The 27953-nt window shown below is 40.9% G+C and overlaps 2 protein-coding genes across 3 annotated transcripts in view; one reads left to right on the top strand and one right to left on the bottom strand.

The window, feature by feature from the left end:
- pdia5 (protein disulfide isomerase family A, member 5) overlaps positions 1–24781 on the bottom strand; it is a 38918-nt gene extending 14137 nt beyond the window's left edge. The window contains exons 1-9 of the mRNA XM_076156673.1: positions 24689–24781; positions 19932–20058; positions 17336–17423; positions 9485–9568; positions 9309–9354; positions 5295–5387; positions 4884–4944; positions 3931–3998; positions 1169–1260 (exon numbers count right to left, since the gene is read on the bottom strand). Coding sequence (XP_076012788.1) covers positions 1169–1260; positions 3931–3998; positions 4884–4944; positions 5295–5387; positions 9309–9354; positions 9485–9568; positions 17336–17423; positions 19932–20058; positions 24689–24754 — 725 coding nt within the window. The 5' untranslated portion in view covers positions 24755–24781. The remainder of the gene's footprint in view (positions 1–1168; positions 1261–3930; positions 3999–4883; positions 4945–5294; positions 5388–9308; positions 9355–9484; positions 9569–17335; positions 17424–19931; positions 20059–24688) is intronic.
- A 1555-nt stretch (positions 24782–26336) lies between these two features.
- sema5ba (sema domain, seven thrombospondin repeats (type 1 and type 1-like), transmembrane domain (TM) and short cytoplasmic domain, (semaphorin) 5Ba) overlaps positions 26337–27953 on the top strand; it is a 140106-nt gene continuing 138489 nt past the window's right edge. Inside the window, exon 1 of one of the 2 annotated variants that reach the window (XR_012964024.1) lies at positions 26337–26605. The gene's annotated coding sequence lies outside the window, so the exon portion shown is untranslated. The remainder of the gene's footprint in view (positions 26606–27953) is intronic. The other variant, XM_076156774.1, reaches the window with a different exon arrangement.

Raw genomic sequence — 27953 nt, 5'->3', positions numbered from 1 at the left:
CTCTGACCTGCACATTAAGCCTTTTGTCTCACTGGCCAGTTTTAACAAGTTAGTTGCCTCCTCCAAGCCCACCACCTGCTTACTTGATCCTCTCCCTGCAAAAATTGTAAAGGACCTACAGTATGCCCGGTGCTTGGGGCGTCTTATCTTCAAGTTATAAACATGTCGCTGTATTCAGGGGTTGTGCCTGCTGTCATTAAACCCCTTCTAAAAAAGCCCACCTTAAACCCAGGCGGCTTACATAACTATAGACCTATCTCAAATCTCCCTTTCCTCTCTAAAATCCTTGAGCTTCTGGTAGCAAATCAGCTTACCGACTACCTTGACGCAAATAACTTACTGGAGCCGCACCCATCTGGCTTTAGGCTGCTACATAGCACAGAAACTGCATTAACAAAGGTCTCAAACGACCTACTTCTCACCGCTGACGCTGGCGCCTCTTCGGTACAAATTTTCCTAGATCTAAGTGCAGCCTTTGACACTGTCATACTAAATCATACTTGATCGCCTTGAGACCCACATCGGAATTTGCGGTCTCGCACTTTCCTGGTTCAGATCCTACCTAACAGATAGATCTCATTTTGTTTCATTAAACAATATCTATTCATCTTGCCACCCTGTAAAATGTGGCGTTCCACAGGGTTCTGTACTCTGCCCATTATTATTCTCTATCTATATGCTTCCTCTCGGGATGAGCCGAATGGAGATTAAACCACACCTTCCCTGCACCATTGGATACCGTTGTGGACCTTAGGGCGGGTCCTCTGGGTTTTACACAACTATTAAGGCACTCTTAACTAAACCTAAGTGTGTAGTGCAATTTGAAGAACAACAAACAAGATCAATATACAATAAACTAATAAAAAAACTGCAATACTGCGAATGGGACTTCATTTCACAAATGATTGTTTTCCAAACATTTATTATACTTATTATACACTTAGCCACTCACAACGCCAATGTGTGACATGTCTGATTTGAGCAAACCCTAGAGGTAAGTTGGTGATGTGCATGCACAAAAAGCTACTTTTTGTAACTTGCAAATCTGTCACCTAAGTCTGTGGAGGGTATTGATATCTGTACCATTTATAAACCTCGAGTCTAGAGTCGCGGTGTATTGGAGCGCAAACCAAACCTAAACTGAGGTGAATAAGAAGACTCAGCTTACAGAAAGTAGCAGAAGGTTGGGTAGCCCTTCACGTTGTACTCCTCTTTGAGACCGTCAAATTCAGCCGGATGCACATTCATTCCCGCCAGTACCTGAAGATGAAAGCAAAAAGAAAGCATCAAAAAGGAAAATCCAACATCAAAACAAAGAGGCATCATCAAAGAGCTCCAAACTGGTCCTCATGTAGAAAAAAGAATGCACAGTGGGAACAAACCAGTGAAGAGATGAGAATGTAAGCAGGCCTGCATGAAGGCTGCTATCAACATGAAAACATGAGATAAATATATTTCCAGGTTTACATGCAAGCACAATCTAAACAGCCAACCCCCATCGCACATCAGATTAGAATTTTCCATTTCAACATACAGAGCAGGCTTGCATATCAAATGTATAGATGAATAAGACATTTGAGCTAGAGTGCGTCTTCCCATCCAAGGGTGTTGGCAGTCAAGTGCCAGCAGAGGGCGTTGCCGGGACAGATATATTGCCTTTCATTACAGAGATGTGACAGTCCGGGCACTAGCATTCTCTTCCAAATGCAGCAGGAGCATCACCACAATTCCACTACTGCTTTTACAGCTCATATCATATTATGTAGTAGAGTTTGAATATGCTGGCTGACATTTTGGAAAATGCTGCAAGTCTCAGATTAATTTGTGATTGGTTTGTCTAGCTGCTAATGTTTTCTGTCACTCACGTAAAAGAAACAGCATACACAGGAAGTCGGGACCCCAGTACAATGACTGGACTTCTCCACGTCTCACATTTATGTTCCGTATTTCGAAATTTCACATCAACAGTACCAAGTACGGTACACCTGTAGAAGTTGGCGAGAGTTTTGGTAGACATGCCAAACTTCTTGAGTCTCCTCGGGAAGTACAGACGTTTCTGGGCAGTTTTCAGTGTTGTGACAGAATGTCTAGAACAGGTGAGATTGTCACTGATGTGCACACAGAGGAATTTAAAGCCTCTCCACCTCAGCACCATTGAACGGGGTAGTGCCCCCCTACTGCCATTTCCTGTAGTCTACATTACATTACATTACATTACGATCATTTGGCAGACGCTTTTATCCAAAGCGACTTACATTACATTATATTACCACCCTTCGCAGAGGGGGGAGCAATTGAGGGTTCGGTGCCTTGCTCAGGGGCACCTCGGCAGGGACTCGAACCGGCAACCCTCCGGTTCTTAAGCGGAAGCTCTACCAGCTCTACCCACTCGACTACTGCCTCCCACTGCCTGCCACCTGTCTACAATCATCTCCTTTGTCTAGCCGACGCTGAGGGGTTGTTTTTCACCAGGTTGCCAAGGCGCTGACCTCCTCTCTGTAGGCAGTCTCATCGTTGTTGGAGATGAGACCCAGGATGGTGGGGTCATCAGCAAATTTTAGGTTTTACATTGGAGCTTCTTGTGGCCACACAGTCATGTGTGAACAGGGCCTGTGGCAGGGGGCTGAGTACGCAGGGCTCTGGTGCTCAGGGTCAGTTCAGAGGAGGTGAGGTTACCTTTTCTCACAACTTGGGTTCTGCCCGTCAGGAAGTCCAGGATCCAGTTGCAAAGGCAGTTGTTAAGACCCAGGGCAGTGTGCACTGTCAGGGCGATCGTGTCGTCTGTGGATCTGAATTGAAGGTGGTCCAGGGTGTCAGGAAGGGTAGAACAGATGAGGGCATCACTGCTATTCCTCCCCTTGTAGCCTGTGATGGAACGCAGTCCATTCCACATACATCCTCAAGGCCTCCAGGTCCCCTGACAACCATGCCAAGAACTTAGCACGGACTTCACCATTAACCCACAGTTTCTGGTCGGGGAAAGTCCTGACAGTGACCTTCGGAACAACATCATCGATGCACTTTTTGATGTAGGCAGAGACACAGTCTGTGAATTTGTAAATGTTTCAATCGGCTGCATCACAGAACATCTGCCAGTCTGTTGTTTCAAAGCAGTCCTGGGGAATGGCCGTGGATTCCTCACTCCGGCATTGAACTGCTTGAAAAAAGGGTTCTTCCTGTTTCAAACGTTGTCTGAAGGTTGGGAGGAGGAGAATGGAGATATGGTTGGCTTTACCAAAGGTGTCCCGCAATTGGGAGTAGCAATGGTCGAGAGTCTGATCACCATGGGTAGGAGAGTTGATGCTGGTCGTATTTGGGCAAAACCTTCCTCATCATAGCTCTATTGTAGTCGCCCACAACAATAAGAGCTGCCTCAGGTCTTCTAGCGCCGGCTTTGTCCGCCTGGGGGGGTATGTAAACTGAGTCGGGCACCGCAGGATCCAGCCAGGTCTCAGTGAATGCTAGAAGTTTACAATGTCCAGCTACAAGGAAATTCTTGCGTGTAGTTTGTCCATTTTATTGTCCAGGGATGGAACATTTGCCGCTTTTCTTCCTCTTCTGCCGGCATATTGGTTAACACCACAGCAGCAGTGTGAAGGAGTCCCAGCTCGTGCTCCGAAAAAGTGGTGAAAAATTCTCTGTCCAGTGAAGAACGGATTATCAAAAGTGCTTGTCGGCCATATTGAATGAGCGACAGTGCAGAATTTATAAAAGTAAAAACTACAGATAAAAATCAACAAATAACTATACGTTGTGTGCAGAGCCATTGTCAGTGTGGCCTTTCTACGGTGGACCAGAAGCGGCGTATTTGACTTTTAAATTTGTTGAAAGCCAGCCAGTTTGCAGGTATGTTATGTGCTTAAAAGCCCGACTGACATTCAGCCCTTAAACAATTAAAAATGGAAGACAGATCCAAATGTGCAAACTTACGTATTTTCCTTTGGTATCTGTGGCTGCTTGTTGAAAGATGGGCTGCATTCTCTTACATACACCACACCCTACCACCAAAACACAAGACGGGAAAAGTGAAGTTGTTAGAGAGAGAGAACTCAGCAGACCCACCATTGTGACAATATACATAAAATTGTCAAGTGATTTGCTGTCATTTGTCAGGGAAATTGTGTCCTTAGAATATGAGCTGGCTGTGTGGTATCTGCTGTGAAAGATAAGCTCTACTGAAAACCAATGAACATCAGGTTAGAGTGACTTCTAACACAGTAAATCCTGTGTATCATAGGTATTTACTGACCAAGAAACTCACACGACTCACAAATTAAGCCCTATTACACTTCTGGTGGAGGGTGTGGCGTGAGATTGTGTGTTTGACACACAGAGTGGAGTAGCAGACACTCCAACAGAACACTTGAGAGATCAGATCAAAACATTCCATTTAAACAAAGCGACTAATCAACTGAGTGGCTAGAATGTCATGTTATTGATCACTTACATGAGTGAGCAAAAAGTTTAAAACATAAACTTGGTTTTACACTGCAGAAATTTACCATCCAAGTGAAACTGGTCTTTATTTCTCTATGAGAGGGCGTTTCACTAATGGCTTCCTTGACATGAAATTAAGGAAATGCTGCAGTAATGCTTCTTTCATAACAAATTCTAAAACAGGCATTTATGAAAGGCGGGGATCTCTAAATGATACGATATGCCGCTGTGCTGAATTAGTTCCTCCCGCAATATACACACAACTTCACACCACACTTTGTCAATAAGTCTAAGAAACTGCACTTTGCTGTGAGTAAGTGCACCTGAAACATGGACAGGGACATTACACTGAAATAAGCTTTTTTCTTTTTTTTTTTATTATTAATTTTTTTTTAGAGCATGTTGAAGCAAAACATGTAAGCTATACTTGATCATGTAGAACTCACAGGGAGCATAGAACATGATGAGGACCGGCCTTTCCTCCTTCTTTAACAGCTTCCTGAAATCCTAAAAAAACAGTTAGAGTGAGTGTGTAAGACAGAAAAAAGATGAGTAAGAGAGTTTACCATTTGAAAACAAAAAGGTATATAAATATCCACAAAGAACACTGTGACTGATGATGAGTCAAGGAGAACTAATTGTGTCAACCCAAAACCTAATTCCTCACTACACCATGAGCTCAGCTACTTCCTGAAAGCTTTAATTCTGCACAGTCCTTTGTTGACAAAAAGTCAATGACTGAATGTTTTTAGTGGAGGAAGTTGGAGGTGCAGATAAAACCCCTCAAGAGGACAAAATGCTTTATCATCACCTGACAAATGTATATGCCCGAAGCAAACCTATAAATCACAACTTACCCTTTCTGTCCCCATGTGGACAATGTCTTTTGCTTCAGGGTTCTCCTCCCACAGAGGTGGTCCTGATGGGTCTTTTAAGAAAGCTACCATGGACTGAATAGGGGAAAAACACAATAAAGACAAAAGCAAGATGAGAAAACCAGCCTGATGAATCTGAACATCTGAATCTCAAGCGTAAACAAGGTTACAGTTATGGTATTTTCATACATAGCTCGACTGGAACATTTGCTTTGGAAGCTTCTCCCTCCTAAGTTTACGTAGTTCATTTGGGCATAATAACTGCATCAAATACTGAACTGTGACTAAAGTTGTCTTAGTCTGGTCTCAAACCACAGTTTGAGAGGTTTATTTGAGTGGGAACATGATCCAGACTATTTCTGAGGCAACTGCAATGCAATTTGTTGGTAACATTGAGGTACACTTTTCATTATCTGAAAGATTTCTAACATATCAAGCTTAACCAACACATTTTAGTTTCCATTTGGTTGGATGTGCTTGTGTCCACTTTTTAGAGGTCTACTGTACATGTATCTTCTTCATAGCATGTAAAGCAGGGGTGGGGAACCTCCAGCCAGTTTGATCCGGCCCACGAGACAATACATCAGGGGTCGGGAACCTATGGCTCTTTCGATGACCGCATTATGGCTTGCAGACAGTTCTGAGCTGACATTGTTTAACCCTTAAAATCCGAGTGTGTCGACGCCGACACATTGCGTGTCATCGACTTTGAATTACCATAATTACGTCAAGGTTTGCGCTATCAGAAACATTTCACCAGCTTCTGAAAGCTGAGACCTTGCACTTTACAGCCAATTTGGTGCCATTACGGCAATTTCCCTCCCGCTTCTCCCGGAAGACCACCAAGCAGCGCCTTTGATCGCAGCGAATACAAACACAGCAGTGGAGAAATACAGACAGCAGAGCGGAGAAACAGAGCGAACAACAGCAAAGTGTATAATAATGTCAGCAACACGGTATGTAAATCAACACTTGTATTGCATGAGGACTTTTTTAACACAGTTTACCAAGTTTGCAAGTTTGTAATATGTGTGTATTTGTACTTTTTATACGTAGATGTGCGGATGTGGGAAACCCACCACCAAGTGAAATTTCATCAGACTTTTTTGATGCTGCAGATTTCAAACTCCTCTGTGAAAACACAAATAAGAATGCAGCCAAAAACCTGGAGAAGAGGAGAAAGTTCTGGACTGAAATAACTCCAGAAAAACTGTTCATAGGCATGTTGTTGTACATGTCAGTTTTGGACCTCTCAAAGATGAGCGACTTCTGCCGTAGGCAAACTATTTTCCACGTGTCATTCCCTGCCACAGTCATGTCCCGAGAGCAGTTCATGGCCATTTTATCCAATGTCCACATTAGTGACCCAGAGAAAAGTGAGGAAAATGATCTGAAAAAGGGCACAGATGATTATGACCTCCTCCACCGGGTCAGGCCACTCATGGATATGATATGTATGAACTGCAAGGCCATCTACCACCCAAGACAGCACCTTGCAGTCGACGAGAGGATGGTTGGGACCAAGGCCAGGCTCAGCATCAAACAGTACATGAAGGCCAAACCAACAAAGTGGGGGTTGAAGTTTTTTGTGCTTGCCGACAAGAACAGCTACACCATCAACTTCAAGCTCTACACTGGCAAGTCGAAGACTGCTTCCGGGAAGGGGCTCTCTTTTGATGTTGTAGCAGGACTGGTCAACAAAGACTACCTGGGGTCTGGGTACATTGTCTACACAGACAACTTTTAAACCATTTCCCTCCTCTTCCAACACCTGAGCCATCAGAGATTCGGAGCTTGTGGGACATACGGGTAATGTGCAATGGCTGCCCACTGCTCCTAGTGATGTTTATCATATATAGGATGGGTCAAATGCAGAGAATAAATTTAGTTTCAGTGTATGCAAGGACTATGAAATGACAATAAAGTAATGATCTTCTTCTTATACAGGCAGGGAAGAATTGGTGTCCCCAAAACCCTAGAGAATGCTCTCACCAAAAGATCCCCACGAGGCAGTATCCGGTGGATCAGGGACGGGGGACTTCTATACGTGAAGTGGATGGACACCAGAGAGGTCTCCCTGTGCTCCACCATCCACCCAGTGTACAGTTGGGACACAGTGCAGCGCTGGCAGAAGACACGTGATGGGCCACAACAAAAAATCTCTGTCCCCAGACCCACCACAGTTACTGAGTACATCAAGTGCATGGGGGGAGTGGACACCTCAGACTAAATGTTCAAATTCAGTCCACAGGAAAACCAGGATATGGCCCACCACTGTTTCCAGCATCTGGTTGACATTGCTGTGACAAACTCCTTTGTCATCCACGAGGCTCGCTGTGCCAGCCTGCAGCAGGTGAGGCCTAAGACCCGACAACAGTTCCAGGAGGCGCTCGCTGCACACCTCATTGGAGTTGAATTGAATAATGGCCCTCAGAAGACCCCAGGTAACAACCACTCAAGTTTTATTGTAAATTGTTTTAAAATTCTCATATTTCAAATTTCACATGCAATATCTGTTATTCATGTACAATTGCAGTGCTTTTTGTTCATTTAAACTATAAAATCAAATTTGTTTTTTGTTTTTTGAGTTTTTCTTCATTTTAAACTGTTATAACACTCTTATATTTATATTTTCTGACCTTTTTATAGTCCAAATAAGCAAAAGAGTCCAGGCGGAAATTTTGAGGCTTAGGTGTAAAAGGGTTAACATGATTAACAAGTATTAAATAATTATACTGTGATTACAATCCCCCCGTCAGACCAGCTGATCGCAGATCCACAACACACCACAAAGTTTAGAAAATCACAATTAAATTAACTTGCATATTGAAGCTTAAGTTAACTGTTTACATTGCAAAAAAAATGTCTTTGTTCTTAAAGGTTGAAATTATTTTAGTTTGCATTTGGAAAGATATACAGGTCAAAAAAACAAACAAATGAGAAGCTCCAAAGCAAGAGCCAAATACAGTTTATACTGCCTACTTTTTTGCATCAAACGTTACAACTGTTTGCGTCACTAAAAACATGCATTGTCTTCTAAATTATACTGTATTGTATTGTAGGTTGCTTAAATGTCTTTAAAGCCTCAGATAAAGATATCTGAGAGCATATCGAGATATGATCACATCTGTCTCTGAAAGAGATGCATAACACTTTGCAGGACCTTTTTCCAAAAAAAGCTAAGATGCTTTTAAGGGCCATTCTTAATTTTGCGCCAAGAAACACAATCCCATTCTTCACCTCCTTCTCCAGGTTAAGTACTCTGCAATGGTTCAGGAACTGTGGTTGTGCTTGCCAGACCAAATACCACTGATTAGTTAGACCCATTCATCTCAAGGTGGACAATCACCAATCATAATTCAGCTTGTTTAGTGTTTAGCTTGTTGTTGGACAGATAACAAAAAAGGTTCTGCTACTTACGGTATATTAGAAGTCAGAATTACTCAAAATGCAAAACAGTGCAGAAAACTATTTTTCAAAGTGAAACAAGACACAAAATGAATAATCTTAACAATGGAATTGTCTTTAACAGACAGCAACAAATGGTAGGACACAATTCAACCATCACAGGCACAACTGAAAGAGAGATTGGAAGATGGTGTAGTAAGTGAAGTAAGGCATTAGCTTTGTTGCTCAAAGTGAGGAATTGGCCACAAGGGGGGAAATGTGTATGTGAAAATGGTTACACAATCTTCTTGTTGTACTCTATATATATTTTTTTTTAATATACCTATTATATTTTATAACGTACATATTCTACTTACTGTATTAACTTAATATTTGCATATAGTGTATACCTTTATACTGAATATTTTGTTTGGTGGATTTTAATAGTTCTTAAATTATGTTTATTTGATTTTAGTTTAGTGCTACATTTATTCTTAGCTTCCTGGTGACCAAGCTGCTGTAACATGACAATTTCTCTCATAGGATCAGTACAGTATATCTATCAATATATATATCTATCCAAAGTATGCCAGAGCACCCAACACTCACCTTGAGCGTGGTGGGCCTGTTGTACTCTGTATGAAATGTTCCATCTCTGTAAGACACAACGGGCACAGTGCTTAACTAGACCAGAACATACCAGTGAACAAGCTTCCTGAGCCATGAACACAATAGCCATCAATTTCCAAGAGGATCTGACAACCATCAACTTTCTGCTTACTCACTTGTAATGCAGGAGCTCAACTCCTTCACGTTTGGAGGCTGGGTCCACCTTCACTTTCTTACATAGTTTGCGACCTTCTGCATCTCTGAGTCAAAGAAAGAGAAAAGCAAGAGAGCCAAGAATTGGATGCAAGATTGAATTGAGATCCTGATTGTGTACTCAAACATGCATACTTATGAACAACTGTAGTGGAAATGCAACAAACATACAGACAGATGACTTTCCAAGACTTTCCAAAACTAAACTTGTTTTAAAATACATCACCCCAAAATTTTGAGATACATCTTAGTTTAATTTGTAATAGTTAAGATTTCAATTCAATTTGGATGATCAGGATGTTTACCATCACATTTTACTTAAACACGTTTCTCTGCATTTTTCCTCCGTGCTGGCAGCCTAATCGTGAAGACAACATTTTCTTTTTACATTCTTGTAAAGCAGATGCACTGTGAAGTGCCTCACATACCTTTTTTTGTACAATGCAAGTTTGTGTAAATCAGATGACACAGGACTAGATTACTATAGTGACACATCTGGTAGACCCCATGACTGGTAGACCTCAGTATGTGCGACTGGGTGACTGCATATCCGACACTGTGGTCAGCAACACTGGAGTACCGCAGGGAACTGTGCCCTCTCCGGTCCTGTTCACCCTGTACACGTCTGACTTCCAGCACAACTCTGAGCTCTGTCACGTACAGAAGTTTGCAGACGACACAGCCATTGTGGGCTGCATAAGGGGTGGACAGGAGGAGGAGTACAGACAACTGATCCAGAACTTTGTCACATGGAGCGACTCCAACCATCTGATTCTCCACACCACCAAGACTAAGGAGATGGTGGTGGACTTTAGAAGAACCAGGGCACACCCAGAGCCGGTTGTTGTCAAAGGGGACTGTGTGGAGGTGGTGCACACCTACAAATATCTGGGAGTGCAGCTGGATGATAAGCTGGACTGGACTGCCAACACAGATGCTCTGTGCAGGAAAGGACAGAGTCGTCTGTACTTCCTCAGAAGGCTGGCGTCCTTCAACATCTGCAAGAAGCTGCTACAGATCTTCTACCAGTCTGTGGTAGTGAGTGCCCTCTTGTACGCAGTCGTGTGCTGGGGGGGCAGCCTTAAGAAGAAGGACGCTGCACGCCTGGACAAACTAGTGAGGAAGGCAGGCTCTGTTGTTGGCACAGAGCTGGACAGCCTGACATCTGTGGCAGATCGACGGCATTGAACAGGCTCCTATCCATCATAGACAATCCGCACTATCCACTGCACAGCGCCATCTCCAGGCAGAGGAGTAGCTTCAGTGACAGACTGCTGTCACTTTCCTGCTCCACCGACAGACTAAGGAGATTGTTCCTCCCACACGCCATGCGACTCTTCAACACCTCTCGAGGGGGGGCGATAAAACAATAACAGAACTTGGACTCATACATACTTACACAGTGCAATATTTCATGTTTAATGTTTATATTCTTTTCTTTTCTTTTTTATCATTTCACCTTGCATGCCTCTTATGTTTCAACCTTGTTTAAGCTGCTGGAAAACGTGAATTTCTCTTGGAGATTAATAAAGTATCTATCTATCTATCTATCTATCTATCTATCTATCTATCTCAATTCTTGTGCCATTATAGCCTATTGAACTGTACAAAGTTGACAAGTCATGTGAAGAATTGCTTTCTATAGGAATAACAATGATTAAAACAATAGGTTTCATAATTCCATGACTTTTCTGGTACTGGACTGGAAAACAAGGTGTTTAAAATCCCTGAAAATTTGCAGAACAATCATGACTGTGTGAACCCTGAATGCAGGATGTTGGATTTTCTTCATTATTTAAAAGTTATTTCTTGGATAGAAACTGAATATTATTAGAGTGTATACCCACGCACCAACCCACCCCTACATACATATTTTGTAGAGTGGCCTGGTAGGAATCATCTGATTCTGAATGTGGGAGATGGTCATCGATTTCATTCCATTATCGATTTCATTCCATTAAAGATGGATAACGTCATGACGGTGGTGAAATGGTGATTTTTTTGAAAAATGTTATCGCCAATCCTGCTTCGTTTTATTATTATCATCATCATTATTATTTTTGCAGTGGCAGTATCATCAGATGATAACATTTAGTATACCTTTAAAAACTGTTTTTAATAAAATGTGCAACAATAACTCTACAGTTTAGTTCTTTGATTTCTGGGCTGTCTCCCAACATAAACCACCATTCTCATTTTCAGTATCTTTTATTCATTTGAATAATTGTTCTGTGCATTCTGCTTCATGTACGTTTTAAATGGCGTTCTACAAAAGTCAGTTACTTCAATGCTGGTTTGTCAGGAGGATGGGTTGGGGATTGTCATGGTCTGGTCAATAATGTCTTATATTTTATTTCTCAGTGATGCAGTCAACATTGGAGGAATGTTAAGCCTTGGTGAATGTATGTGCTCTAATTTGTGTCTCTATAGTCCAATTTAATTTGAACCCTGGATGGATCACTTGGTGTGTATACCAAAAAAAAACCCCATGGCAGCACATTGCTGAATTTGTCTTCAACACAACATGTAGGAAACTTAGATACTTCACAATTAGCAAAGACATGCTGCTTTAGATAAATGAACAGGAGAATGGAGCTCTTTTTGAGCACATACAGCCACATATTAACTTTCAACATGTTTATCTGAAGATGTCCATGTAAACTTGATAGGTGATGACCTTTTTATAACTACTCTTTGACCCATTGCTATGGCTCATCAAAGGTGGCTTTTACTTAGCGTTAAGCACATGCAATCCTGTATGCATCTAGGTTAATCAATAGATGACCAGATCATCTTGTGGCTGGTGCAGAATGAATCTGGATTAAGTTCACACACAAAAACGTCCGCCTCGACAAATCCTCTTGGTGCAGTTATTTTGAACTGCTGTGTTCAGACCTACCAAAACATACCATGCCAAGGACTGAAACAAACCTAACCCATTTGGACCAGACTAAACTGTGACAGTCTGAAAACACCCTTAGGATTCTTATTCATGCCTTTATAGCTTTTCTAAATCTGCAAAGGAATCAGAGCAGGGCAACACAGTCCTTTAGTCCCTCCCCATGACATCAACCATCCCTCTGGTGGATCCCAGTTGGCACTCATGTCCCTGTCATCTGTTCAAAGTGTGCCATCCTTTGGTGACCCTTTCCCTTGGCAGTATTCACCTTGTCCATGCTGTGATATGCGTTTCCTCCCACTCTCTGTTCACCGCAAGCTTTCAGATTGAGCTCAGCTTTGGAGTCAGTCCATTTGAGATGGGGGAGAAATATGCCAAACAGCACAATGCTTCATTACAGAGGCTGGCACCGGATCATTCTGCCCTGCAGTGATGAACCCATCTCACTCTAGCCCCCCTGGCAAGAAGCTGGCCCAGGGTGAATCTTATCTTTGCACTAACACATTCTGTTGCAGGGCAGAGTTGGAAACACAAGAGAGAGATGACATCATATCCATATAAATTAGAAAGAAACTCACTGTAACTGAGTCCAAGAGTGAACAGTGAAACATTCTGGAAAAGAAACAAAGATACCAACACTCCTAAGACTGCTTCAAGTTTAGATTCTTTACTTTTTGTCCTGTAAGTCTTGAAGCTTGAGAGAGAGGATGAATGAACAATGATTATTTTCCAGTGTCAGAGGGGAGTTCCTGACTTCCTCCCAGTTTCTTGTTTGTTCATATATTCTTTACTCTGTGTTGAAGATAAGAGGTCATTTAATTTATCAGTTGACACCAAGAATAGAATGAACAGGTCAACTGGACCAAAGCAAAGTTAGGCTTGGTGGAACTTTCTTTTGGTTGTGTTGGGAGAATCTGGCATTTGGTCAATGTAAATACTTCCACAGTGTGGGCTGTAGAGCATGTTGGTTTCTCTGACTATGAGCAAGATAACTCGAAAAGTTGTGAACCGAGAAACTTGGTTGGCACGTTGTCATTATCCAGGGAAGAATCTATTAGATTTTGATAACAGCTCGTCTTGATGGTGCAAAAATAAAAACAGATTTCTCACGATCGATTTTGACTTTTATCACAAAATTTTTTGCATCTTCACCTTCACCACCATTACTACACAAATTTACGTGCAACCATAACTGATCCCAGCCTCGTTTGCCTTCCCCTTCACAGCAAACTATTCCCAGCATGTGTTCATATGATGAGATATTAACCCAGTTCATCACTCCAAAGAGGGAGCTCTTCATAAAAATAAAATATCAGTTTTGCCCCAACTTCTAATATATTAAATTTGTTATACCAAGTAACACTGCCTTGTCACCAAGAAGACAAAACCCAAGGTGTAGAGCAGGGGTCTCCAACCTTCTTCCTCTGAGAGCAAAAATATTGACAAAATAAAAGTGTCCGACAGCTACTGATGTTTTACATATTTAGTAACATTTATCCATATGGCTGATTTTCCACCCAAACCAGCTGAATAAGCGTCTTTTTTGTAAACATTTACAAAATGTTGATATATCCAGGACTCACATTTTGTATCAAAAACATCTTAAATTCAGCAACATTTTTTTCTCTATACATTTTCAGTGTGTCAAACTCACACTAATCAATTCATATCAGATTAAGCTCACAGAAAACAAAACAATGTTATTACTTATTTTAATATTTTACCTTTCATGTTTCACATATTCTGTCATATCTGTCACAATTTCCCTTCACATTCCCTGTAATTCTGGGAATTCCCTGTAGTTCCTATATCATCTGTACTTCACATGCATTCAGTCTGTTTTGATGTTAGTGAGAGGAGTGTTTGCTGTCTGCTGGAGCGAATCCTCTTCAGTTCACTCTTTTACCTTCTCTGTTCGTAGCCTGTTAGCAGCCGGAAGTCCCACGAAAAGTTGCTGCGGACTTGAAGTGGTGCTCGACCGACGTGCTCGCACTGGGACTGAAACAAATTTGCCTTTTATTGGGGCTATTTTCTGCGGTCATTGTGAAACCCAGCGCGCACTTGCTAGGCTGCCAACATCGTCTAATGATACGGTGTCCGTGACGTAACCAAACGTGACAGCAGCGTCATTTGTTTAACTGACAGCTGATTGGCTTATAATCATTTTGTGACAGGAGGGGGTGGGATGTCTTTGACTGGATAGAAATTTAAACAGGTTTACCAAATGATGTTGTGCTGTCAAATTTATGTATTCTTTTAACCTTTAGCAAGCTACTCAGAAACGGGTGGCGAGCTACTGGCTCGCCTCTACACCTGTTGGAGACCCCTGGTGTAGAGGCAGTGTGGAACCCAACCAGTTTCCCAATATCTCGACGATTTTACACCAGAATGGATGAACCGTTGAACAGTCCCAGAACATGTGCAAATATGTGCCCCCCTCCTTAGATTCTAGCACAGATTTTATTTTATATTATTGAGGGTTACTTAGTGTTTCCTGATTATTGAATATCCTGCTATTACAGTGTCTTATTTGAAAGTACCGCCAGCCATCCCCTTTATTAATATAAAGTTCTATTTCTTGTGCAGATCAGATATGTCATAAATATCCCTTTCTCATACAAATCAGCGACTGTGCATACTACTTTCGACCGCTATTCTTTCTAATTCACCATTGTTTTCCCAATGCACTGTTTAGGATAATTCCAAAGTGGGGAATATTGCTGGTTTAAAAGTGACAGTCTGGGTTTCAGATTCTTACTTTCCACCTGTTGTGAGAGAATGTTGATGGGATGATGTGGTGTAGCAGGCTCCGTTCCACCATGTTCAGCTATATTAAATGTAGTAAAGTAAAAAGTTCAAATTAAATGCTTTCAAATAAACCCTCTCAAACCATAAACCCTGTCTCTTTCTTAAGAAAAGAGCCAATATGTATTTATATTTTTTAATAAAATTTAATTGGAAAGCCAACCACGCCTTGAGATATTCCCTGTTTTCATAGCTGCAATAGCTTGTCCAACTTCATCTACAGTAATAGACGCATCCAAGGTCTCAACTTGTTGAGCTAATTTTGCCAATTTTATTCTAGAGAAACACTGATTCAGCTTCTCCTTATTGCGGCTAGACATCACGTGTATAAGTGTTTATAGCATTGTTGGAATACCTTGTTTATTTATTGAGATGATTAAATTACTGTATCCCCCTTTTGATTACTGGCATAACAATGTTAGAGCTCTGCTTTTGCAAGCATGAAATATTTGGATTGCTAATCACAACAGTCATCTATGATCTGAACACTGAACTATGTTCTTACGGTCTCCAGAACTCAGGACACACAGAGACCCATGGCCTAAGAGCTTGGGTGTTAGTGTAATTGAGATTTTATTCAGATTGCAAGTTTTAGTTGTTCTTGTGTTACTCAAATTGCACTAACTTTACTGCAATGATTTTATGTTGGGCTGCTAAACTTGAGGTTGAACAATTATTCCTTCTTAAAGTGAATATTACATTGTCTGATTTATTTTTGTTGTTGGATTGCTAAATGCAGATTGCACTCGATCACTTTTACTTGAATTGAATAAGCACTTGTTTGGATTGGATTTTAGAGAGATTTTATGGACAGTAAAACAGAGAATGTTAAAACCAGGCTATTCTTTGTTGTTGAATAATTGATGGCATACTTTGTTTTGTTACATTCGTTTGTTTTCAAGAAAAGATGAAAAAATATTAAATATATCAACGAGACAATATTGATGTTTATTTTGGAGAAACTCATTGTTATATTAATTGAGTAATAAAATAATCTGTAGATTAATCAACTAATCGAAAAAGCTGTAGATCAATCGTTAACAAAAATGGTTGTTAATGTTGGGTGGGGGTGGGGGGATAATGGGAGATAATGGGAGACGACAATCAAGGGATAATGGGAGACGACACCCGGAGTGTGTTCCTAATGTCCAGTCTACTCACTCACTCTGTCACTGCAGAAAACCCCACTTCACAAAGACAGGATGTTGGAAATGGAGGCGGAGTTTTCAGTGCCTTTTTGGCGATCTCAGGATATTCTGCCTTGAATTTAATCCAGAACACGGGCAGAGTTGTCTTCTCGGATTAACTTTTAAAGCCACCGTCATTTGCAATCTTCTTCTGGCATGGACAGGCTCGATTCACTTGGTTTGTTCACATCTTTTGCATTCGTGGGTCTTTTGTAGTTTGGGAAGTACCGCTCAAACTCTTTTAAAAGCAAAGACAGGTGATAGTGAAACAGCGCGGAGAATGGTGGCTCTTTAAAGACGTTTGTTTTCCGCTCATTGCTAGTTTGTGGGCTTATATTGGATGTAAAATAAAACAATAAAAAGCTATTTTATCGATTATCAGTCTTTCTGTGCGGCCCGGTACCAAATAACCCCCCGGACCGGTGGTTGGGGACCGCCGCTCTAGCCAATAAACAGTACTAAATTGCAAATTGTGATAACACCTTCAAAAAGAATTTCCTCAAAATATTAGCCATGCAACTCCTAGAACCATAAGCATACACAAAGATCCAAACAGACCATTACACAAACTCAAAGGAAGACACTACCACGGGTATTTCCTCATAGAGGACATAAAAACAGCACAAAGCATTGAGGATCACTTTGGAATGAAAATGCAGCAAAGGGACAAACAAACAGATTGCCATTGTAAAAGGGATTGCAGCACATGTATAAAAGAACCAGTGGCAAGGGGTCCAGAGGATTACACTGTTGTGAAAAAGCGAGGCACAATGCAGATGTTTGGAAGCTGGGGCAGTCTCAGGTGGAGTATATTGCTCCGAATTTATTACCACTGTCAGACTATTCTTTGGACAAAATAGACCATAAAGTTACCAATCCAAGGCATGTCAAAGGGCGTGATTTAAAAAAAAAACATTACTTACCCACAGTTGACCCAGGCAATGGTCCCTTGGCCCTTCACTGTCTGCGCTACATCTGAAAGCATCTTCAGTTGGGAGTCCCCTGATGTGGCTATAATTAGAATAAACTTTGGTCAGCCAAGTTACCAAACCCATTTAACAGATAACCCCTGCCTGGAGACACAGAGAGTTCTGTCATAGCTGAAACAACAGAGAGGAATCAAGTTACAATGACATTCACTGTCTTATTGAGGACCAGGTGACAAAGAAAGAGAGAGACACTGAGTTTGAAGTAGTTATGGAACAGGGTTCTTGCTTTTACTTAAGAGTTTAGAGAGAAGGGCTTAAGTTACATCAGCTTTCAATATCTCACAATAGTGTGACTAAGCAGGGGATGTGAGGTTATATTGTTCTGCTAAACAATAAAGCAATAGCAAAGCCCTTTGATAGGTTGTATGTAGAGCTCTTTACAACATTGTATGGGATGTTTGGCTATACAAATAAAATGGACTTGACTTGACTCAATATAGCAGAACAGCATTGACGTCATCTGAAACTCCAGGGTTATATTGTCATGTCATGTCATCATAACTGGCTGTGCTTTACCGCCGCTACTTTGTTTTCATTTTCACCAAAATCCCAAATCACGTATTATTCTCATTTTTGTTTGTTTTTTAGTGTTTTTGTTTTTCTCCCCCCTCTGTATCTATAAAATGTCTCATAACCGCATGCTTTCTTTAATGAAAAATATTCAGCAAAAAGAAAAATACAGAATGATCAATCCAATACATTTCATATTTTACATTGTATTTACAGTTATTTGTTTTGCAGATATGTGGGGATATACAGCACACTCTACATAGGCTGCGGTTACTCTACCCTACTTAACTCCACTTGTATGATTCTTTTTTTTTGCAATTTGTTTGTATTGAAGCAGATATTGTACATGACATTGTGCATACAGGTGAAAGGGAAGACAGGTTAAAGGGCACTGGTATGATTCAATGAATTAAGTGACCGATCCATGTGAAAGCTCTAGATTATCATCTATTTAGATTAAAGGGCACTGTTATGACTCCCAAGGGAACGGTCTTGCACTGGGTCGTAGAAAAAAAACAAAAAAAAACTTGAGTGACAGTTTATTACCATATAGGGAGCAGGAGACAAGCAAATATCGGTTTGGTATTCTGGAGCAGAGTATCTGATGGGCTCATTTTTACAGGTTGATGGGCTATGACTTACAAAACTCAACAAAAGTTTTTAACACTGAAATGGGGAATGGAATGTGATGTTGAAGGTTGTCAGATAATTGGCGAGGTGGACGCTAAGTCAGTGTATTGGAAAACCTGTATGGGGACCAGCCGGTGTTTTAGAGTAGGAATGTGTGTGCTACACTACAGCGAACAATCAATCAGAGCTTGCACTAAATACATGGAAAAAAGTCAAGTCAATTTTATTTGTATAGCCCAATATAAACCAAGCCCTTTCAGACCCAAAAAAGGGTCTCAAAGGGCTTTACAGACCCACAACATTAGGAAATTTCCCGACCCTGCACAAAGCTCTCAAGGAAGACAATGAAAAACCTTAATGTAAAAGGAAAAAAGGAAGAAACCTCTGGAGAGGCAATAACAAGAGAGATACCCTCTCCACGAACGGCTGGGTGTGCAATAGGGAACTTCCAGTGGGATTATACAAAAGGTACAGAAAAAGGCATGCAAGACAGAGATGAGGGAGAGAGAGACAGTCAGAGAGAGACGGCGAATAGGATGCCATCCCACGGCAGTGTGTGACTAGGCTGGTGACCAGCATGAGGAGGAGGTGCCAGGGTGTTGTGGCTGTGTATGATTCTTCCACACGCTACTGAGGCTCCTGTTTGTTAAATGAATAAATTGTTAAATAGCCAATATGTCTGGTTTCATCTGACCTCAATCATCCAATCCTAAAAAACAAGAGTCAACAGCAAAAAATGCTGTTTGGCATTGGCAGAGAAGATTTGGCAAATACTTCATGGGCGCAACCCACATACTCAGCTCTGCTGCTCATACCATAAGTGCATGTTCCTTACAAATGTGGCATTGTTTAAAAAATAAACAAGCTTTCCAACGGTGTTAGATTTATTAGCAAGAAGCATTGTTACAACAATATACCAAACACAAATTTCCTTACTTTTTGTGCTATGTTTATATAGGACTGTAGTTGGCTAAAATGCTACTTACTAAAATAGTACAGTGGTACATAGCCTGTTACTTCAGAAAGATTGATCATATATAGAAGAGCTAATTGAGGGATAGACTTTCATAAGCAGCCTAGTTACGATTGGGTCCAAGAGACAGGTTGATGGTTTAGATCAGGGGTGGGGAACCTCCAGCCCCGCGAGCCGGCCCGCAAGACAGACCAGCAGATCGCAGTGCAAATTTCAATGTGCACCCCAAACCCCCCCGAAAGTCAGAAAACGCGTCATCCATATATGGTATTGAATTCAGTGCTGATGGAATTGATTTCTTAGGCAGGTCAGGATAGGGGTGTGTGAGTGTGGGGTTGTGTGGCTGTTTTGTTTTTCCTGTTTGAGAGATAGATAAATAAATAGGTACAATATGACCGATTGTTAATTTTGCCATACCTGTTTTGGTGTAGAGCACCAGAAAGTTGGTCCTGGTCCTCAGCAGCTTCTTGAAGTCTTTGTGGTCTCTGACCTTTTCTATGAGAGGAGATACCTTCACAGCCTCGAGCAGCGGCAAAAGCATCACCTGGTAAGAGACATAACTGTTAGAAAATGTGTACTCGCATAAGGGCAATGCCAACAGGCAGCAAGTAGACAAATGATTTTGGCACACATGCTTATTATTCTGTAAATAATGCTGTGCCCAGTGTTCATTTCGTTGACTAGTAGACAAGTGAAAACGGGACGATGACTTAATAAAAATTCATTTGCAATGACAAAAACTATGACAAAATCTATTGACATTTTTGTCATTGGATAAAAACTAGACAATTGCCAACTGCCCTTCAACACCACTGCAGAGGAAGAAGAATGTCCAATCAGAAGTGATTAAGACTAAAACTAAATCACTTTGGTTGTTTCTTTAGTGTGTGTACATCCATGACCACAGGTGTTAATTTGTGTATTGTGAAGATATTGGTATTGGTGGTGATTTACACTACAGGTTCATGTTATGAATTTACCAGCTGATATGTAGCAATTTACCTGCAGGTTTATGTTGAGTGTTAACCCTACATTAGCCACGCATGTGTAGGCTATTGAGCAATACTCTTGTTGGATTTGATACTGGATGTAATACTGCTTTATTTCTGTAATTGGAGATTAGATTGGATTACATTAATTATACTGAGTGTATGAATAAGAGGAAATGTTGAAATCTTTGTTTTCTCCACAGAATATTGTAACCCTTGCCAAAAAGCACCCAAACTTGCGCCATACTTTGTTGTGCACACAAGTTGCCTGTTTTGGTTTGTTTTGGTTTTGCCCATGTTTCTTTAGTCCCTAAAAGGACATGGGCAAATAATGGAGCTCTATACAATAATAATGATTGCATAGAAAAAAACTTTTCCCATTTTCAATCCTCAACCGGACGCTCTGTGAAGATAAATTGTAATATTCTTTATTCCATTTTTTCTAGTATATTAATTGCTTTTCAAGGGGACAAACAATTTAACATTGAAGGGTCAGAGAACATTAAGTACCCTTGCTTTTTTTTTTTTACCCAACACACCATAAACACTCAACACGTTCACACATCACACAAGGGGAAAAAAACTATAGAAAAAACTAAAAAAAACCCAAACAGATACAAAGGTTATCAGACAGATGGATTTCATACGCAGATGATTTGTTGCTGTACTTAACTGACACTTCTAGTCTAGTCTCCTGGCAGTTATGTCCATTTTGGACACCAGTAATTGTTATGGGTATAAATTGAAGCGAAGTAAAAAAATGCAAACCTCCCATCAGAGGTGGAGATGCAACTGAGGGTGGTTACCAGCTATTTATTTTGGTGAACTTTAGTGTTAAGACATGGTGACTGATGGATGGACCAATACTCCCCAAAAATTACCCAAATCAAAGCTACACTGTTAAAGGATAAGGTTACTCTCAAATGTCAAAAAAGTGTATCAAAAGGTGTGAACTATAAAAAATCTTTTCTCATAATTCCTATCAATGCAGAATTACTTTATCACATCTGACACTGGACAAGACAACGCCACCTAGCTGAGAAAAAAGTCGATTCTCGCATGGAATCTATGATTTCTTCCAACACTCAACTCAATTTTCAGAAAAAAGCATGCAGATGGCAGAGGGAGCCGCTGAGATATGAAGGTGTAGCCAAGACACCGAGAATCTTATGGGTAAGAAGTAAGACCTTACAATCATCCCTGGTACTGACAGGAAGCCAATGTGCGACACTAGAACTGGCGTAATGTTCTCAAATTTGAGTTTTAGTTAGGATGCTGTATATTTAACAAGCTGCAGTTTTTTCAGAGCGGAGGAGCTCAAGCCAGGGAAGAGGACATTGGAGTCATCCAGTCTGGAAGTTTCAGAACCTGCCTTCCAAAGTAACGGTCTGATTCTGGCAATATTTTGGATATGGAAGTATGCAACCCTTGATGGTCCCATTCTATGGGATGGGGCCATTGCCAAAGTTAACTAAAAATGTTCGGAAATGTCCCACTCTGCTTCTTTGGCGCTAAGATCAATCGGTTGATTTATTGACACCAGTTTTTTTGTCATCCAGCCTTTAGTGGCTAGAAAGCAGCACTCCAGGTTGGAGATCCCAGAGTGATCGTTCAGATTTAAGGAAACATACAATTAAGTATCGTCTGCATATGAATGACAATCTATGCCAAACTGACAAAATATGTTTCCAAGTGGGAGCATGTAAATTGAAAAGAGCAACACCAAACGTAACAGGGTAGCGAAGCGAATTGGTCTAATTTAGCAAAAAAAGGGGAACCTGTTTGTTAGGGTAGATCTAAACAAGCAAAGTGCTAGACCCCGAATTCCAATGTGATTTTCAAGAGTATCAAGGTATGAGCATATATGATGTCCTAGTGTAGATAGAGTTGTCGCGTGTGTGCGTATGCGTGCGTGCGCATGGAGCTGGATTGGCTCCAGCTCCACAGCACAGACATAAGCGGTGGATAAGCGGTGATAGATAATAGATGGATGGATATTGGTGTTCTTTGGTTTCATTTAAGCATAGTGTTTCAATTTGGGGAATTGTATTATTTGTCTTGTGGTTGTTTTACTGGCCTTGCTTACTAAATATGCAACATACAGTATATACTGTATTACATATTGCAGGTATACGCAGAAGGAAAAGTGTAGTGCATGCACATTTTAGAGGCTTAATGTTGTGTATATAAGGCCCAAATTACAACACCAGACTGCATTGTGCTGGAAGAAGTTTCTAATATTTAGTAACTAACCCATTCACATAAATGGGGGCACCACTAGATGTAGCCACAACACCTACCAACACCTTTCTGCTACAATGTCAACAGAAACTGAGTGTATCTTTGCAATATTGGCATATAATATTTTCAAAAACTAAATATCATTGACTCTGTATTTCCATGCCGCACGAGGCATGCATTCAAACAATACAGGCATTGATATAATTTTGTCAGACCTTGGACAATGTATGTTTGGAAAAATGCAATACCCTAAAATCAACTACTATATTTATTTAGGTATATTTTAGGTGCATTTCTTAGAATTCAAAATTAATATATCTCCTGCCACATCAAACAAACAACAAATCCCAGTATATGTTGTGTTTTTGTGGACTTATGAGGATAAATCAATAAGGGAATTCCACCCAACTGGCTGGTAACTCAGGTCATTCTGTGTGGCACTCGTGTGTGACACATCTGTGACATCAACTATATTGCTCATTCTGGATTACAAAAATATTTGCAAGGAAGCTGTTCTTTTGCATTTTACCAGCCACAGGAAAACAACACAAATTTGTACAGATACTGTGTTTGATATTTTGGGGAGTTCAGTTGAAAAGGAGAAATATATTTGACAGGCAGACTTGCTGGGATGGAGAGCAACCCCCATTAATGCACAGACATTTCAGGATTGTATGTTAATACAGATTTTCCATTTAAATCTGTTGTAATTTATTTAAAGAATGTAATATAATATATATTACAAAAAAAGTTTGTACTACTACTTTTGTATTCCTCATGTTCTTCACAGTCTAAAGACATGCAGGTTAGGTGAATTTAAACCTCTAAATGGACCACAGGGGTAATAGCCTGTCTCGTGATTCTGTGGCTTTGTAATAGACTGGTGACCAGTGCAGGGTGTGCCGTGTCTCTCACCCAGTGAAAGATGGGATGAGTGACCCTCCAGGACAATTGTGTATATATGAATGAGAATGAGAAGTGGGAAGTAGGAAGTGTCCTGTTAATTTTTTTTAATCTAGAAAGATGATAGCAGAGGCTGCCCTTCAAAACTTCAAAGAGTCCAAAGCGAGGTCTTCCGCATTCTTAATTTACCCGACAAACTGTCAAGTGATTCAATTTGATATAACGAGGGAAAAAGCAAGACCTTATCGCATTGGATTTTTTGCTAATTTTATAACTTGAATCTGTGGTTTTCATTGCATCAAATCAAAACACATTCAACCACTGTTTGTGGGGGGTTTTTACTATCAGGGAAGATTGCCTAATCTGCCCACAATAAAAACAATTACAACACAAGCAATACTCAAATAAATGAACACATTTTACAAACTTTAACAACCAAAAATGGAGTGATAAAACTAACATACAGTTAGGGCCTGGCTGACACACACACATGGATCTCATATGCTGTATTTGCAGTATACACACAGAAGACATTCCCTTGTTCGGAATGGCTGCTGTCCAACAGGAAGCAGAGCAGGAAGAGGTCTGTATCAGTCTTCAAGACAGTGTGTAGCAACAATAACTTCTTTTTAACGGTGCTGTGCAGGAGAGGAGACAATCATTTCAATTCAGTTAACTGTAGACTCGCTTTATGTTGCCTAATCCTGAAGCCTGGCTGCCAGAGCGAAAAGCAGACCGTTTTCAAAATAAATGTGCAGAATAAATTTTGCTTATCAGGCCTGATTGTGACGCTTAGTCCACGAATGAAATCAATTATGTGCTCAACTTAACTTGAACCATAGTCAAAATTTGAGTATCTGAGCACTAGATTCACTGGATGCCTGTCAAGTTTACCTCCTGCACAAATATGCTAGATGACGCGGTCTTGACCGATGTGGACTGCCCTGATTCCCACACGCAAACAGGCAAATGACGCCGACAGAACCCAGAGCTACACCAGTCTAATCTGCAGGACACGAGAGACGAATTCGTTCCACTCACCAGCTGTAGCAACATGCATATTCTCGTCCATTTGATTCGACTCGCGGAGCTAATCCGGGAGGCCATGATGCCGTTGCCACGTCTGGCGTTCACGCAGGCGCAATTGGTTTTTCCACGTAATCCTTCGGTGGAGCGCGGTGGAGTGTGGGAAATGTAGTTTTGGAACAGATGTCAACGGGCGTTGTTTCACAGATTACGTGAACCGAGTAACACTTTAGCAGCCTAAACACATTTATTCCAATTGTGAAATTAATTGTAAGTAATTTGGAGAAAACGGGAAATCGGGGATGGAACTATCTAAGGAATAGAATAAACATACGATTCATAAAACACCGACATTATATACACGTATTATATATGTGTGACAGTGTATAGTATACTGTATATAAACATATAAGCATGAACAAAAATTTCGGAAATTTGTGTTATTATATTGCTTCTTGGCAATACATTTTATACCGTTGGAAAGCCTGTTTTGTCCCCTTTTAAATGGTTCCCCATTTGTAAGGAACATGCATTTGCGGGATGATCAGCACAGCTGAGTATGTGGGTTGCTCATGAAAAATGTGCCAAATCTTCTCTGCCAATGCCAAACTTATTCTGCTGTTGCTATTGACTCTTGTATGATGTTGTTTGGTGGATGGATGATTGAAGTCTATCAGTAACAAGGAAGAAACAAGACATGTTGGCAATTTTACAATTATTTCATTTAACAAACAGTCAGGAGCCAAAGTAGCGTGTGGATGGAGTTCGGCCCCAGACTGTGGAGATATGGGATTGCCACTGGTTGCTGAATCTCATCTCGATATCAGCAGTGTGTGACCAGGCTGGTGACCAGCATGAGGTGGAGGTGCCAGGCTGTTGTGGCTGTGTATGGTTTTTCCACACGCTACTTTGGCTCCTGACTGTTTGTTAAATGAATTAATTGTAAAATTGCAAAGATGTCTTGTTTCTTCCTTGTTACTGATAGACTTCAATCATCCAATCCACGAAACAACACCAAACAAGAGTCAATAACAACAGCAGAATAAGTTGTTTGGCATTGGCGTTGGCATTGATGTTTATATATAAATATGGTACATACGACAGTATATGGTATGGTATATACTCAATGCAATTCTTGCCATTTTCTGTGTTTGCACAGTGATTAATTTGGGCTCAGCGATTGTAGTTCTACTTTAGCTATAGGGAAAGAACTTGTGAATCAGCCCTGAAGAATAGAATAGAATAAGAGCCTAATCCGTCCTTGCTTCATTTTTCGATTGCTTTGGAACTAGTAGTACATATTCTTCCACAAAAACATCATATGAGTGCAATTCTGAGCGTTTTATATATTGACGCATTATGTTTATCAACTATAAAATGCAGTGGAATAGCATATGATTGATTCCGATAGTATGCTTTACTAACTGTTGCATGTAAGCATTGTGATTGAACTCGCACAGATCAATTGAGTATGTATGTACCCTCATCACACCTATGGATTATAATGCTTCTACGTGCATCACAGGCTCGAAACCGTGGCCGTCAAATACTTTGGAATGAAAGCGGGGTGACGCGCGCGCGCGCACGCACGCACGCACGCACACGCACAGCTGCGACACTTTCCGGCTGGTCGAGGTGCACCGCAAGTACTTCATTTTTAATTATCCAGAAAATCGACCCCATCTTTGATTCCCACCACCACCGACCACCCCCCCTCCCCCCTTTCGTCCTGCTGGTGGTTTCGTCCATCGAGAGAGAGAGAGAGAGAGAGAGAGAGAGAGAGAGAGAGAGAGAGAGCGCAGGTCTCTGGTTGGGACGCACACAACGGAGGACACAGCCACAACACAGGAGTCGTCTGTAATCGGGCTGCAGTCTATCGTTCGCAAATCAAGTTGCAGGATAATAATCGAATAATAATTCGAGTACTCGAAGGTAAGAAGGATTTTTTTCTTTCTTTTACTTGGACAAACTGGTGGCCGATTAAAACAGTTGTCTGACCACCAGTTTCAAGCTATTTCACCTCAAGTTCACTGTTGCTTGATAAGGATGCTTATCAAGCTGTCTTTGTTTTATCGGAAACCAAGCATACGCAACGTTTTACTTTTAAAGGTTAGCCAGCAAATTAATTCCCAGCCCCTCAGCAGTAATGGTTCGGCTGCTTCAGCGTTATCAGCTGTGCAGGCAGGCAGGTTTACTGTCAGAACAGCTCCGAGCACCGCGCTGTTCTTGCTTGTTTGCCCACTTTGACCGTCCGGGGATAGGCGCTGGTTACTGTGTGTGTGTTATTGTGAGCAGTTAGCAGGTCTTTGTACTCGCGTCAGCTTTACTTTCCCCTCACGTTCTCTTCTAGGATCTAGGATTTGTGGGCAGCAGGAGCTCCCTGTGCCTGCCATATTAGCTTCGAACTTACTTTGTTGCATGCTGCCTATTGTGAGGACAGGGGCAACGTGGACATTCAAATCCTCTCTATTGCTCCTGCACCTTCAGCTGTGATCGCCTTCATAAATACGTTAGTGCTGTCCAGAATGTGTCTGTGTTGAAATAGCCTCATTGGGGCAAGTAGATGTGCTGTAAATTCACCAATTTCGTCGTCACACTGTTTACATTTACAGTTAAATGTGTCTAAATTATACCTATTATCATCTCAGTTCCAGTCTTTTTCGCACGAAATATGTGCTACGGTTATTGTTACAGATTTATGTTCCATTTATTTTCCACAAATGCACATTTTTTTTTTTTACATACATTCTAAATGAAAATACTGGAAACGATTCAGAAAAGCCCTGTTCATCATATCGGAGGGGCGCTTGGTCGAACTAAGTACAGATTTGTATCCGTTTATTCTGCACAGACTCATCTAACCTGTAGTTATTTACACTGGAAAACGCTGGAAACGCTTAGTTGAGCCGGGTTGTGTTGCCGGAGCGCCAGCAGAGAGCAGTGTGGTGCAGCAGTGTACAGCTGTGATGTCACCTTGCCTGCTACAGGCTGTCTGAGCCTCGTGGACACCTCAATGGGATGGATTACTGCAATCTGCTTCAGATGATGTACGATACAAAATACAAAAACAGATATACTCCATTATTCTAAAAAGCAAAATTACTCTTCAGGTGATATATATATATAAAAAAAAAAAAGATAAATAAAGTATCTTAAATTAAACTACACATGTCGTGTGTTTTGTTAATTTATTTATAATTATTTTTTAAACCTGATATTCTTGGGAATGCATAACATGATGTTTTTTATACATTGATAAAAAGTTATCTGTTTTTGCAAA

Source organism: Genypterus blacodes, unplaced genomic scaffold (genome assembly GCF_046128005.1).
Source record: "Genypterus blacodes isolate CSIRO-AG114 ecotype Tasmania unplaced genomic scaffold, CSIRO-AGI_Gbla_v1 ptg000008l_1, whole genome shotgun sequence".
NCBI classification, from domain to species: domain Eukaryota; kingdom Metazoa; phylum Chordata; class Actinopteri; order Ophidiiformes; family Ophidiidae; genus Genypterus; species Genypterus blacodes.
Note: the sequence above shows the minus strand (reverse complement) of the source record. Positions and strands in the feature narration are given on the sequence as shown.